This window comes from Cnephaeus nilssonii (genome assembly GCF_951640355.1).
Source record: "Cnephaeus nilssonii genome assembly, chromosome: 11".
In the NCBI taxonomy this organism is placed as follows: Eukaryota; Metazoa; Chordata; class Mammalia; order Chiroptera; family Vespertilionidae; genus Cnephaeus; species Cnephaeus nilssonii.
In genome coordinates, this window is record NC_137082.1 from 21774320 (window position 1) to 21790225 (window position 15906).

At 43.1% G+C, this 15906-nt stretch overlaps 1 protein-coding gene across 2 annotated transcripts in view; it reads left to right on the forward strand.

The window, feature by feature from the left end:
* Nucleotides 1–12872, forward strand: part of SEL1L2 (SEL1L2 adaptor subunit of SYVN1 ubiquitin ligase) — a gene marked incomplete at both ends in the record, with an annotated part of 105210 nt that extends 92338 nt beyond the window's left edge. The window contains 3 exons of one of the 2 annotated variants that reach the window (XM_079783475.1): nt 2631–2803; nt 12484–12612; nt 12753–12872. In XM_079783475.1, coding sequence (XP_079639601.1) covers nt 2631–2803; nt 12484–12612; nt 12753–12872 — 422 coding nt within the window. The remainder of the gene's footprint in view (nt 1–2630; nt 2804–12483; nt 12613–12752) is intronic. The other variant, XM_079783476.1, reaches the window with a different exon arrangement.
* Nucleotides 12873–15906: the final 3034 nt, after the last annotated feature.

A 15906-nucleotide genomic window follows, 5' to 3' on the forward strand; every position in this document is an offset into this window, starting at 1 on the left:
CTGGGAGCCTGTCGGGATCCCCCCATGCCCCCAGTTATCTCCCTAATTAGAGTGCAGCCGAATCCTATGGAGAACCTGCTGTTCACTGCCTTCTATTCTTAGAGACCTCAGGGGTCTTGCTTACTGCTTATACAGCTCAGAAGTACACAGAAGTCCTGTCCTTTTGGTTTATGGCCCAGAAGGAATCTTGGAGTCAAAGGAAGGCAGATTTGGGCAAAATTAGAGATTGAGTGGGTTTCTCAAAGGGCTCCTGGGGCCTCTTGCCTCTCTAGGTCCCTGCAGACCCCTCTTCTGGGCATCACTTCTGTAAGGTCTTGCTGCCAGCTACCTGTACATTTTGAAGTACCTGGGAAGCAAACCCTGATATCTAATGTCTTGGCAGCTTAAGGATTGTATGACGTTACCTCTACTCAGAAAGAGCTAAAGATGGCTTGTGGTATTACATTTTAATAGAGGATTCTGAAAGATTAAAAGAACTTCAGTACCCAAAATAATCAATTCCAAAGGATTTTAGGCATTGCACTAGGCCAAATGGAATTTGGAAGGAGTCCTGTAGCCCTTAGTGATATACGTCAGATCATACGAATGAACTCAAATGTGTTTAAGGAATATTAAGAAGGCTAGAGGATATCAAGAAAGTGGCATGTGAGAAGGCTAGCTAGTCAGAGAGGCAGAAAAGGCATGACTTGTAGGTCAGGTAAGACATCTGGAAATCATCCCAAGTGCAAACTGAAGCGCTGGGGGGATTTAGCACAGGGGAATAACATGATTTAATTTTATATTTTTAAAGATCATCTTGGCTGTTGTATGGAGAATAGATTAATAGAAGGACACTTTGGAAGCTATTGTAGTACTCCAGGCTTGGACTAGATGGTGGAGGAGAATATAAGAAATAAGTAGGTTTTAGAGGTAGAACCAACTTGGGAATGGATTTGATAATGGAAGTCAGGGAAAAGAATTAGAAATAATTATCCTAGATTCATGTCCTGCACATTGGTGGTGCTGGCCCTGAAATAGGGAAGAAACTGATGAGTGTGTAGGGGGGAGGGGGGTGTGGGGGGAAGGGGAGGGAGCCTGGTAGCAGGGTACTAGAAATCTCTGTTGGATGTTTTAAGTTTTAGATCCAAGTAGTGAAGTCAATAAGGCAATTATAAGAGTACGGGGCTTGGGAAGAGATAGAACTGTAGATAATAAATTCAGGAATAGTAAACATAAAGATAGCCACGTAACTAGATGAGATTACCTAGAGGAAGAGTTGAGATAGAGGAGAGTAGTGGAAAAAGGAGGGTTTGGGGGAGGAGAGAAAAGAGAAAAGAAGGAAGAGAAGAAAGGGGAAAATGGAGTTGAATAACAAGCCCTTAATGTTCCAAAATTTAGAAGTTGGGTAGAGAGAGGAGTCAGGCAAGGGTGCGAAAAGGGAGGCTTATGAGGTAAAAGGGAAATCAAGAGGATGCATGGTCATTTATGTCAAGAGAGAAAAGTGCTTGGGAACATAGATCCAGTGATTCCAGGGCTGCTTAGAGGTCCAGCGAGATGAGGACAGGGAAGAGGCCAATGGATTTGGCTGAATGGAGGTTATTGACTACCTTGAAATTAGCCATTTCATGGAGGAGGGGCAGAAGCTAGATTTGAGTGGGTTGAAGAGTATATGGGAGGGGAGGTGAAGTTTTAGAGATGGTTAGTATGAAGGGAATAGAAAGATGGGAGTAGTTAGAAAGAGACACCATGGGAGAAAGAAAGGGGTTTTTTTCATAGAAAATACCAAGTGAGTTTGAATGACTGATGGGATTGATCTAGGAAAGAGGAGGAAACTGATGATGCAGAAGAGTCGAGTTTCAGAAGTGAATCTAAGGACAGAACGGGTAGGGTCCAGTTTCCCAAGAGTGACTTATCTTCAAAAAAAAAAAATTAAACCCCGACAGCGTTGCTCAGTGGTTGAACGTCGACCTATGAACCAGGAGGTCATGGTTTGATTCCCATTTAGGGCACAAGCCTGGGTTGTGGGTTCAGTCACAGTGTGGGGCGTGCAAGAGGCAGCCAATCAATGATACTCTCTCATCATTGATGTTTCTATCTCTCTCTCCCTCTCCCTTCCTCTCTGAAATTAATAACATATTTTTGGGGGGGAAATAAAAAATTAAAAGATAATATTCACAATTTTTATTCTTTTTGTTGTTGTTAATCCTCACTCAGGATATTTTTCCATTGATTTTTAGAGAGTGGAAGGCATGGGGAGAGACAGAGAAACATCAATGTGAGAGAGATACATGTATTGGTTACCTCCCACATGAGTCTCGACCAGGGCTGGGAATCGAACCTACAACCGAGGTAGGTGCTCTTAACCAGAATCAAACCTGGCACCCTTTAGTCCCCAGGCCGATGCTCTATCCACTGAGACAAACCGGCTAGGGCACAATTTTTATTCTTTAATAATATTTGTACTATACCATGGGAGTTATCCCATAGTGAAGATGGCTAGCATTGAGTGTTATATTTGTGTTCCATAGATGATAACTAATCCTGATTCTTGGATCCTGAGTGTAAATTTTTTCTTTTATATATATATTGTAGGTTGAGTTGCTAGGAACTGAACATGAATCATTTATGTTTTTTTCTAATATTTCTACCAGGCAATGCATTCGCTAGAGTGAAAATTGGAGATTACCATTACTATGGCTATGGGACTAAGAAGGACTATCAAACAGCAGCCACACATTACAGCATTGCAGCCCATAAATACCAGAGCGCACAAGCCATGTTCAATCTGGCCTACATGTATGAACACGGTTTAGGTACCGCAAAGGTAATTGTATTGGTAATAACCCAAACCTGGTAATGGCGGCTCTATGGGAAGGGGCAATTTATAAATGTTTTGCATTTCATTGATGTCATCAAAATGTAGAGAAAGGAAGGAAAAGACTTAACATTTGCTAAGTCCATCCCATGTGCCAACACATATTACTTACCCTATTAAGAACCCTCTGAGGTAGAAGTTATTTCCTACATTTATGCCCAAGGACATAACTACGGAGTAGACTAAATCTAGGCTTGGCCAATTTGATTTATAAATTCATGCTTCTTTCAAGAAATACTGGTGGACCTTGCCCCGACTCCCTTCTACCTAGTGACCTTTTCCATTGACTCTTAAGCTCTTAGTAACAAGGAGAAAGTGGGAATGAGGTTAGAGGTGGACACTGAAGTGACATTAATCCAGAAATGTCTTCTGAAACACCTTCTGTGTATATGACACAGTGCTCAGCACTCTGGAGAGGCCCAAGAAAATAGATCTCCATCCTTCAAAGATTACATCTGACTTGAGGAGGTGAGGCATATTCATTAAGAAAAAGAGCTAACAAAACAAGGAAATATTGGGTAAATCACTTACACAGTAAGTGTAATTAAGGCAGAAGAGGGCTTTGGTATCTGACTGGGTGAGAAAGGTATTAAATATCAATAATGATAATAGCCAGGAATTAGTTTATTATTTAAATCACAGAACCACTCAATGAAGTAAGCCCTATAATTGTCCTCAATGAATGCATCAAGAAACCAAAGTACAGGCCCAGCCAGTGTGGCTCAGTGGTTGAGCATCGACCCATGAACCAGGAAATCACAGTTCGATTCCTAGTCAGGCCATATGCCCCAATTGTGGGCTTGATCCCCAGTGTGTGGCGTGCAGGAGGCAGCTGATCAATTATTCTCTCTCATCATTGATGTTTCTATCTCTCTCTCCCTCTCCCTTACTCTCTGAAATCAATAAAAATATATTTAAAAAAATAAAAAGAAACTGAAGTACAGAGAGGCTAGTAGTAGTGTCAGAATTTGAACCCAGGACTGCCTGACCCCTTGCTTTTTGAGGAAAGGCTGGGCCTTGCATTGTGTCATCCTTAATGCTCAAGGATATATTTCACTTCAGTGTTTATATTCTGGGCTGCATTTCCAGAGCCAAATAATAAGAGGTTATCAGCTTTTCTATGCTTTTTGTTTGTTTGTTTTTAATGCTCTCTTTTTTCTTCCAGTTGTGCCAGTAATTGAGAATTAGAGGTAGGGAATTTCCTATGTGACATCGGTTAATGGTCCACACTGCAACCAAAGTACCTTCGTCGGGTCCTAAAATCCAGCAGTGAAGATCCCTGCCTTTCTGTGCTGCCCTGTGGCCTTTTGGCAGATCACTTTTTCTTGTTGTTCATCCTCATCCAAGGATATTTTTTCCACTGATTTTCAGAGAGAGTGGAAGGGAGGGTGGGGGAGAGAGACAGAGGAAAGAGTGGGTGTGGGGGAGAAAAACATCGATGTGAGAGAGACACATTAATAGGTTGCCTCCCACATGTGCCCCAACTGGGGCCGTAGATTGAACCTGCAACTTAGGTACATGCCTTGACAGGAAATTAAATAGGCCACCCTTCGGTGCACGGGCCAGTGCTCTAACCACTGAGAACACCGGCCAGGCTGGCTGATCACTTTTCATCAGCCCCAGTACCCTAAGCAGTAGAAAGAATATTAACCCCAAATCTAGTCTGTTTTCCCCATTTCTAGAAGCTGAAAGCTTCCTGTGTTTATGGCAAGTGAAAGGTATTGGGATTGGATTGTATAGCTGTATTAGGTGATTCTTTGGCTGTTATTCAGCCACACCCAGTTCCCCTCTAACTGTCACCACATCTGCAAAACAGAATAGTGATACCTGTCCTGCCCCAGGCAGCTTCAGAAAGATTAAAGCTTTACTTCATCATTCCCCATGGAAAACAACCATAATGGTGAGAAGAATGTAGTTTGTATAAAAGATAAAAGTGATCCCACCCCATAGATTAAATTCAAATTAACTCTCCTACCCCCACGCCACCCCACCCCCAGCTGTGCCAGAGGGTTTTCCTCCTTGGAGTCACTGCTGATGGCTCCCCCTAGGCACTTGCTTCACAATTTAAATAACAATTGTCAAAACATACATTTCAGACATTTAGAAAAAACTCTGAAGTTTCTCTGAGTTTCTGACTTTCTGTTCTTTTTCTGTTACGGTTCCTGTTTTATCACAGGGCACTTTGATCAGTCTCTCATTCACAGACATTTTTCTACAGAAAGTCTCTACATGTAAACACACACACACACACACACATACACACACACACACACACACACACACACACACACACACAGGCGCACACAGGTGTACTCAACCTCAGGCCAGGATATGGAAATTTTAGATTTAGTTAATGAGGGCCATTGCTCTTTGTTTTTATTAATTCCCTCTGTTTAACAATTAGAAAATAATAACCGAGTACTGTACAAAGGTGCCAGGTTTATTAATCTTGTTATCTCACAGTCAGGTTAATAAGGAGATCCCACCTTTCCTAATCCTCAAAATGAGTATGCTGATAATGAAAAGCCCAGAGCTTGTTCCAGGGGTGGTTAATGAAAGCAAAACAACAATTAGAACAGGCGTTCACAGCACTTAAATCATCCAGTGATTACACATTTGTTCAGGAAGGCACTTCACAATCCTCTTTATTAGTTAATCCTTGTGCAAACCCGTGGGAAAGGTGAGTATAATATTATTATCAGGCTTTCTCTGAGAATCAAAAAAGGTGTAGTATGGAATCAGGTTTCGTAGATTCTGTATTTAAGCCCACTGGGAGAAGAAAGTGAAATATAAATCAACTCTAAGTAAATCAGTGTAAAAATATGGGTCATGGTTCTCATCTATTTTTAGGAAAGAACATTGGGATTAGGGTGATGTAGGAGAGTTATCCTAATAGCCTCACTGAAAAGCATCTCACTCCTCAATTTCTGACTTCTGATTAAACTCAGTAAGTTTTTTACTTAAACTGTGGCCCAGAGCTGACTGCACCATTGTTCTGAGAACAAAAAATAACTATCTGGGAGAAGTTGGGAGATGACCTCCCAATTCTAAATTTAGAAATTCTATATTCTATATAGAATTCTATATTCATCTCACAAGTTGTTATGAAACTCCTTCTCAATTTATACTTGATTCAGAATTACTTCAGAAATTTAACCTAGGACAAAACCTGGTGCCCATCCCCTCCTGCCCATTCCTTCTGCCCATATCCTGGTTCAGGCTGGAATTTCTACTCACATAGACTTCTGTAAAGGCTCCTCAGGAGTCTCCCATTCTAGCATTTTCCTTTGAGTCTGTGGCAGAGATAGGTCTGTCCACCAGTTCCCTGTAATGCCCATCCACAGGGAGGTCTCGCTGCTGCTGTGTATCTCCTTGTCATAGGCTGCATCTCCAGGCCCCTGTCACATCCAAAGGAATGGGAGTGAAGGTGAAGGCGTCGCTTCTGGTCTAAGGTGGCTGAGAAGTAGATGGAGCTTCCCCTTCCACTGGCTGAACGCAGAGACCCAGAGGCTTTAGGGACAGGCAGAAGCACGGGGCAGAAGGAGCTTGGGTTCCTCAATGATCACAAGAAGGAAATTCCCCACTAAACAGGAGCATCCACTTGGAATGCTAAATATGTTAAGCTGCTGCTATTTGGGGGGTTGTTACAGATATAACCATTACTTTAGTTAATCCATCTAACAAAATACTATCAGGTTATTCTTAATAAAAAATAACTTTGGTACCATTATTTCTCTACCTTTCTCCCCTCCCCCACCCAAAACATGCACACACACACACACACACACACACACACACACACACACACACACACACACAACATAAGCAAGCAAACCAAAAAATAAATCTTATTGACTTTCTATTGCCTAATGAAGTCCAGACTTCTTACCCTGACCTACCCTACCTTGATTATAATGGCTTGATATGCCACTATTTCTCTATATATCTTCTAGACTACTTTTCCTTCCCCCCCAAAAGACCTTGAACCCTCCTGACCTTCAGTCACATATATTTGGTTATCTGAGTGAACAAATACATATTTCTTACAAATTACAATATTGCAACATAGTAGATAACACATTTTTGGGGATCCTTCAGGGACAACAAAAATTGTATATACTGAATAAATTATAAATAGTCCTGTCAAAAATAAAAGTAATTATGGCACAAAGCATTTTTATTTCTCACTTGTCTGGTCTGACCACCTATGGAGAGTTAGAACTGTAGTCTTAAATACCAGAATAGAATTCTTTTCTGGAAAGGACAAGTTAAAGTTAGAAATTTAAAATGATCCTCTCATGAATATGACAGGATAGAATATATACCTCTTAAATATGGTCACAGCCTTTCTTGAAATGAATATATTTCCTAATGAAATAATTAGAAATATGGGGGGGGGGGAAATGTGTACGTAAAGCTTTATTACAGAAAAAAAAACCTACAAACAACCAAAATGCTCCCCAATAGAAACCCTGTACTTGAACTATTGTGTGGTAGTGTGTGGTTCCATCAGGTATTCTGTGGCCTCATTAAGTGAGCAGGCTAGAAGCAGACTGTCTGGATTTGAATCTCAGCTCTGCCACTTACAAGTCACATGAATTTGGGTAAGTGGTTTAACCTCTCTGTGCCTTAGTTTCTTCATCTTTAAAATGGGGTTATAATATCATCTGCCCTATAGAATTGTCATGAGATTTAACTAAATGACAGTGATGACTGGCATGTAGCATAAGTATTTAATTATTAGCCCTTGTTCTGAAACACTATGCAACCACCCTACCTAATAAAATGGTAATATGTAAATTACCATCACTCCGCTACGCCCACGATTGGGCCAGCGGGAGGCGCAGGGGGCGGGACTCGGGGTGGCCGGATTAGCCGATTGGGCCAGCGGGATGCTGAGCTCGCGACGCCAGCGGCAGCGCGAGCTCAGTGTCTGTGCCATGGCTGTGCTGTGGAACAGAAGGGGCCTCTGGGGCAGCGAGCTCACGTCCCACTGTGGACCATCAAAAGCGGGAGAGCTGGGTGCCTGTCTTCTGAAAGGCCTGGTGCACCAGCGGACAGGCACCCAGCTCCCCTGCGATGGAAAGTGAAAGCGTGGGAGCTGGGTGCCTGTCCGCTCCGGCACCAGGCCTTTCGGAAGCCTCCGCCGAGCCGGAGGCTTCCGAAAGGCCTGGTGCACCAGCAGACAGGCACCCAGCTCCCCCCGATCGAAAGTGAAAGCGTGTAGGGGACCCTACACGTGCATGATTCAATCATGCACTGGGCCTCTAGTTAAAAATAAAATGTTATGGACCAGTGGTCGGCAAACTCATTAGTCAACAGAGTGGCAAACTGTGGCTCACGAGTTGCATGTGGCTCGCGAGCCGCAGTTTGCCGACCACTGTTATAGACTAAAGGAATATCTTAGGACATGGTATAATTGTTTGAAATGTATTGAAATATATGGAAAGCAGAAGACATAATATTACCCAAAGTGAAAAATTCCTGAATTAAAATTATATGTATAAGAATCTCTACTAGTATATATAATATATATATATATATATATATATATATATATATATATATATATACACTAGGGGCCCAGTGCACGAAATTCATGCACTGGCGGTGGGGAGGGGGTGTCCCTCAGCCCGGCCTGCGCCCTCTCGCAGCCCGGGAGCCCTGAGGGGTTCCCATGTCTGACTGACGGCTTAGGCCCACTCCCCGCATGCTGGCAGTCAGACAGCCTTAGCGCTGCCATGGAGGTGGGAGCCAGCCGTGAGCCTGGGCTTCCCATGTGGGAGCACACTGACCACCAGGGGGCAACTCCTGCATTGAGCATGTGCTCCCTGGTGGTCAGTGCGCGTCATAGTGACCAGTCCTTCCCTGTTCGGTCGATTTGCATATTAGCCTTTTATTATGTAGGAGATATATATATATATATATATATATATATATATATATATATATATAAAGCCAGGGACCATAACCCTGGAACAATCGGAATGACCAGTCACTATGACGCCCACTGCAGCCAGTGAACCTGCCTGATCGGGGCATGGCCAGCTGGCCAACCTCCCAAGGCCCCTCCCCCTGGCTGACCTGTCCCTGATCACACCCTTCACCCCAAGACGGGGTGGGACCGGCCAGCCAACCTCCTGCAGCCCCTCCCCGTGACTGGCCCTGCCCCCAATGGCCCCCCTACCCCATGCACAAATTCATGCACTGGGCCTCTAGTATAGATATAAATGCTGGAATGCTGGAGGAATATATATAAAATATTATCAGAACTTACCTCTTTACAGTGAAATTGTAGGTGATTTTTAAAACTTGTTCACATCTATATTTTCAAAGTTTCCTTAAATTAGCATATACTATATTTATAGGAAAAGAATAAATTATTCAAAAATTACCTGTTCCAATATAAAAACTTCTTTATTATTGACAGTATTACAGATGTCCCTCCATTTCTCCCCTTTTGCCCCCTCCATCCAGCTCCCACCCCAGGCCTTCCCTATACTGTTATCTGTATCCATGGGTTATGCATAAATGCATATATGTTCTTTGGTTAATCTCTTCCTGTCCCCTCCACTCTCCTCCTCACTGAGATCTGTCATTCTGTTCCATGCATCCATGCCTCTGGACCCATTTTATTTGTCAGTTTATTTCATTCATTAGATTCTACATATAAGTGAGATCATATGGTATTTGTCTTTCTCTAACTGGCTTATTTCACTAGCATAATAATCTCCAGGTCCACCCCTGCTGTTGCACTTTGGGGCTCCTTCATCATGTAATTGAATACTTTTCATAAACCAGATCCTTTATTGCTGAAGAATTCTGTATCTTCTATACTAATAATAGAGGAATATGCAAATTGTCCAGGTTGCTGTTACAGTAACAGTAACAACCGAACAGCAGGCTGTGTGGGGTGACAAGGCCGGCAGTGGGGTTAGTGAGGGACGTCCAAATGACTGAACAGCAGGCTTCATGGGATGACCAGACCAGCAGGGGTGTTAGTGAGGGACGACCAAACGACTGAACAGCAGGCTGCGTGGGGCGACCAGGCTGGCAGGGGGGTTGGTGAGGGACGACCAAACGACTGAACAGCAGGCTGTGTGGGGCGACCAGGCTGGCAGGGGGTGCAGTTAGAGGTGACCAGGCCATTGGGGGAGGGGGGCAGTTAGAGGTGACCAGGCCGGCAGGGGGAGCAGTCGGGGGCGACCAGGCCAGCAGCAGGGGCAGTAAGGGGCGACCAGGCCAGTGGGGGAGCGGGGGCAGTAAGGGGCGACCAGGCTGGCGGGGGGGGGGGGGGTGAGGCAGTTAGGGGTGACCAGGCCGGCAGGCAGGTGAGCAGTTAGGAGCCAGTGGTCCTGGATTGTGAGAGGGATATCTGAGGGCACCCGGATTGGAGAGGGTGCAAGCTGGACTGAGGGGACCCCCCCCCATGCACGAATTTTATGCACCAGGCCTCTAGTTGAATTATAAGAAGCTATTTTGAACATGTGAACATTGGCACACCTGACATTTTAGTTAGAAAATGGATTCAAGAAGAATCTGTAGATTGCTTTGCATAATCTGTTGAATCACTGAAGTTAAAGCAAAATAAACACAAATGTACCACAGAAAGTTTAAGTGTTCATGGGGTAGGAGTTCAATGGACTTATTTAATGAACTCTAGTCATCATCAAAACACTATTCAGAGGAAATTTTTTAGTTGAGCCATTTGGATTTTTTATTAAATAGACTAAAGAATAGGGAGTCTTTTCTAGAATCTAGTAATAAAATTTCTTTTATATGGGTTACCCTATTAGCCACAAGTGTTCAGAAATTTCTTTCTCTGGGAATTTTAAAAAAATATTTTTCTATCCTACCCCACCCTCACTATAATCTGTGAGGCTGCCTGGGCATTAAAGGTACTTCTCACTATTTTTAGTATAAGCTAGTGACTGAATTGTGATGTTTGTGCCTCAAGAAATAAATTAATAACTATTGCCTGTCTCAAATAAGAATGAATGCCTGAGATATTGAAAAAGGCTGCCTTCCCTTGAACGATTCAAGTCAATATGCCTTTCATATGTGGGGCAGGTGACATGCCATTCTAATCTGCAGGGCACTTTCAAATGAACACCCACTGGATTTGTTGGAATTAGAGACACAAATTAGAGGAGTTTTTTTTATGACATCCATTTTCTCTATTGCCAGGAAGATTTGCTCAGAACCAGTCTTCTGAATTTTAGTATTTTAAGCAAGAGTATTCTTTTTTCTCTACAAATCAATTTACTGGATCACAAAACTTTGAGAAAACTTAAGAAATGACCAGCAGAACACAGCTGAGAGAGGACACTGCCCAATAAATGGTTTAGCACAGGTCTCAAGGATTCATAACTATTGAACTCTGTGTAATGAAGTTGTGAGAGATGGAGAGGAACAAGAAAGAGATACTGAATGGCCACAATTTGTGAAAAATCTCTCTTCTTCCCCTTCTTTTGAAAATAATCTACAGGCACCCAGCAAAGTACAATTCTGGGACTGTCCCAGGTCACTTCAATCTTGAAAAGCAACTCTGCTTAGCCTTTTCACTACATTGCTTTAGAAAACAAAGCAAACAAAAACAAGCCATAGCAGGTGAAACATTTTTTTAATGATTATGTGCCATCACATAAGTTAATGGTATTAAAAAAAAAAAAAGTCCCTAAAAGTATAGTATGTCCTTTGAGGAATCCAATTCTAGCCTGAGAACCAAAATAGTTTATTCATTCATTCTACTAGTATTATCAGAGTTTTACTATGTACTCAGCATATCATAAAACACTGGGAATTCAAAGGTAAGCAGGAGTCCAAGTCCTTGCCTTCAGGATTAAGAGACAGGCAAATGAATAAACAAATTCTATTAACATCAGCGATAATAAGCATATGAAGAAAACTAGGAATTTTAAATGCTTGTTATTATCTGTATTGTTATTTGTTTTAGAGAACTGTACTGTGTCTAGGGTTCTCCTGCCTCTTTAAAAGGAATCATACCTAATATCGGGTCCAGAGGTATCCAAGAAAGTGTTTGGATATTGTGTTTGTTTCCCATGGCTGCTGTAACAAATTATCACAAATTTAGTAGCTGAAAGCAACACACATTTACTATCCCACAGTTTCTGTAGGTCGGGAGTGTGGGTGAGCTGACTGGGTCCTCTGTGTAGGCTATGCTCCTTACTGGGGCTCTGGGAAGCATCCACCTTCCAGCTCATTCAGGTTGTTGGCCAAATTCAGTTTCTTATGCTTATAGGACTAAGGGCCCCATTTCCTTGCTGGCTGTTTGCATTCCTTCTTATTTCTTCCCTGTGGCCCTCCATCAATGGTGCGTGAGTCCTTTGCATGTGTAGAATATCTGACTTCTCCCGCTAAGCTCTCCAACTTTCTCTCCTGCCCTCAGCCCTGAGAAAACTCTGTGGTTCAGAACTCAGGTAATTATATTGAGTCTATCTGGATAGACCATGATCTCTCTATCTTAAGGCCTGTAACATATTCACAGGTTCCAATGAATAGAACATAACATCTTTGGGGGAGCCATGCTGCATACCCAAGACAAATTACAATATTTTACACAATGGCTTCTGTTTACTAATGAGTATGGGCTGTTCTTCTATTTCTAGGACATTCACTTGGCCAGGAGATTATATGACATGGCTGCTCAAACAAGTCCCGACGCTCATATGCCTGTCTTCTTTGCTCTCGTGAAACTGGAGACTATGCATTTGCTCCAAGATATCCTGTTTTTTAATGTGAGTTTGTCTCAAATAGGTCCGAAATCTCTGAAAAAATCCAGTGAGCAACTCTTGGGTGATGGAATGGAGGGATCTATTCCCCTAAATAGAGTGGGAGGCTTGGATGTTTTTTCTAACAAAATGTCTTTTCCTAGCAGTTTACAATGAGATGGAAATGGATGAAATTGGATGATACCCTTGGACAATACTGGGATTTATTTGCGATTGGCCTCATTGTTGGTATGCTGATCTACTTGCTTAGAAATCGCTACGGGTAGGATCTGGATTCTAGAAAAACCTGCTCATGAGAGCCAGTTCACTCACTAAATAAAGAATTTTCTTGTCAAGCTTGAGAGTTTGCACGATTTCCCAAATGCCTGTGATGGAAAATGGACAAAGCTTGGGACCTGTCCTCTGAGAAATCATTTCACTTCCTGCTTAGTTGAGGTGACCACTTGAGGGGTACTGGGAACTAGTCACCTAAGGCTTATCAAACTTATCATCTTAGTGATCTAGTTCTGAGTCAGGGATATAGACTCCAATTCCAAGCCAATTTTCATGCTAACAACCTTTCAAGAGAACAAATGGGTGTCTTGGCTCCTGCAGACACAGTGAAATAGGGAGACCGCCAAGTCCGGGAAGGGCAGGAACACAGATCCCTCAGATCTGATAAATACAAAAATTACACATAGAGCCTTCCTCTTGTGGGGTTGATCCTGTGAACCACATCAAAAACCTAATGAGCAAAAGCTCCTGTGGCATCTGTGCCAGGGGCCAACTCACACTCCTCACCCAGGAATTGGGTGGAATTCCCTTGGAGTACCCATAGATGGTTCCAGCCTCCTGGGATAGAAGCTAAAGGGTCCAGATTTCTATCTCCTCTGACAGGCAAAGCAGGAGCCCAGGACTGGAGGCAGGATGGGCAAGGAGAGTGAAAAAGGCCCATGACTCATCTTAAAGGTCAGGCTTGAATCTCAGCTCTGGCTAAAATATAGGAGCAAGGGCAATGTGACCCAAGTTTCCTGTCTCAGCTCATTGTTCCAAGTAAATATGAGCAAGGCCTTTGAAAATATGAGTGGTTTAGAGCATTACTGAGACCTCTCTTAGTGGCTGTTTCCTTGTAACACTAAAGTTTTGAAATTACCATTTATTTGTAAAGATCTAAGTTCTTAGATAAGGAACTCTTTTCACCAGAGGGTCCAAGGGTGAAGGGCAGAAGGTTTATCCTCCTAGTATTCATTCATTCATTCATTCATTTATTCACTTACTTATTCGCCATGTTTCCCAAGAGCCTACTCAGTACAAGCCACTTGTCACTGTATATAATTTGCTTTTCACTGGTATTAAGTAAGTAAGAATTGCTACGTGTAAGCACTTAGGACAGTGTCAGGTCCACAGGAAGCACTCTGGGTTCTCTACTACTACCTTAATTCATTAATTCTAAAATTTCTTTCCAAATTTTAACATTTCCAAAATTAGGATACACTCAAAATGAATAGCACTTAGATTTGAAGAACTCCTGTATTTTTATTTGTTCTGCTCCATTTAACAGGAAGCCCCTGAATGGCTGAGGCTCTTTCATCATTACACCCTAGCACCCCAGCACCTAGCACCATGGCTAGGACCTCGCAGTGCCCAGTGAATTGGTGGAATGATTGCAAAAAGGAAAGAAGCCTTCCCCAAGGGCGCCCCCACCCCCACCGCACATAGACTGCATGTCACCTCTCTCCTCTGAACTCACGAGGCCCTTCAGTCAGACCTCTTTTCTGGAGTATCTCATGTTCTACCTTGAACTAGAGTTGAGTGCCTGTTACCGGACACCATTGAAATGAAGGCAAGGTCCCCGCCCTCTTTACCTGAGGATCATAGTACCCTATTTGGCACAGTGCCTTCACTAAGAGTCTCAAAGTACTTTTAGTTGTAAGAAAATACCCAATGTCAGTTTCACTGTGGTCTCCAATGAGCCCAGCTGTGAGCTCTGTCAGGGCAGAAATTAAGTCAGGGGTGAGGAACTTTTTTCTGGCAAGGGCCATTTGGATATTTATAACATCACTAGAGGCCCGGTGCACAAAATTTGTGCACTGGGGGAGGTCCCTCAGCCCGGCCTTTGCCCTCTTGCTGTCTAGGACCCCTCGGGGGATGTCCAACTGCCAGGTTAGGCCCGATCCCTGGCAGGTCTAAGCTGATAGTCAGACAGCTCTCTCGCAGTCCGGGACCCCTCTCTCCTTACCACTGCCTGCTCGCTGCTCCTTACCACTTGGCTCACTGCTCCTTAGCGCTGCCGCGGAGGCAGGAGAGGCTCCCGCCACTGCGCTCGCCAGCCATGAGCCCAGCTTCTGGCTGAGCAGCACTCCCTCTGTGGGAGCACACTGACCACCAGGGGGCTGCTTCTGTGTTGAGCGTCTGCCCCCTGGTGGTCAGTGCGCATCATAGCCACCAGTCGTTCCACTGTTTGGTCAATTTGCATATTAGGATTTTATTCTTTAGGATGAGTTATCTTAAGTTGTATTTCATTCATCAGAAAATAAAGTCTAGGTAAATATAAAGTGTCTTTTATTAAAGGAGCATTCAATCTTCACTGAAGAGCATTAGAACAAATCTCTTACATTTGAGAGCTATTTGGATTTTGGCATAGAGGTAAAACAGCTGTCTGAGGTCTTGTGACTTATTCCTTTTAAAAGCAGTATCTGTTTACTAATCAATCTACTCGCGTACGCAAGAGCAACTTTTACATAGGACAAATGGTAAGCTAGCATCACAACAGCAGTCACTAATTCTTGAAAGCCTCTCTAAGATTCATTCTCTCTGAATAATAACAGCTAACATATCATGCTTATTATATGCCAGGCACTGTTCTAACTAAATGTATTAACTCATTTGTTCTTTACAACTGCCTTCCTGGGAGGATACTGCATCATCTTCCCTCTTTTACAGAAGACGTTGAAACTGGGTCAAGTAGCTTTCCCAAGACCACACAGCCAGGACAACTGGTTCAGAGTCCATTTTCTTGACCACTGCACTGAACTGCCTTGACAAATTTCATAAACAATTTTGCAGGTGTGTGGATACTGTAACTGAATGTAGGTTTTCCTGAAACTGTTCAAATTATTCAATGTCCCTGCAATGCCTAGCATTGTGTAGAGCTAATGATTCCCAGAACTGATTCAAGATCTTGCAAGATGCTTCCTGGTAGCTTGCTGGTCCTTAGGTCTGGAAGATGCCATAAAATATAGGCTCCTCCGGCAGATTCACAGCATGAGTGCCAATCCCCAAGGAACTGAACATTTAGCTGAAGAGGAAGAACTCATGGAC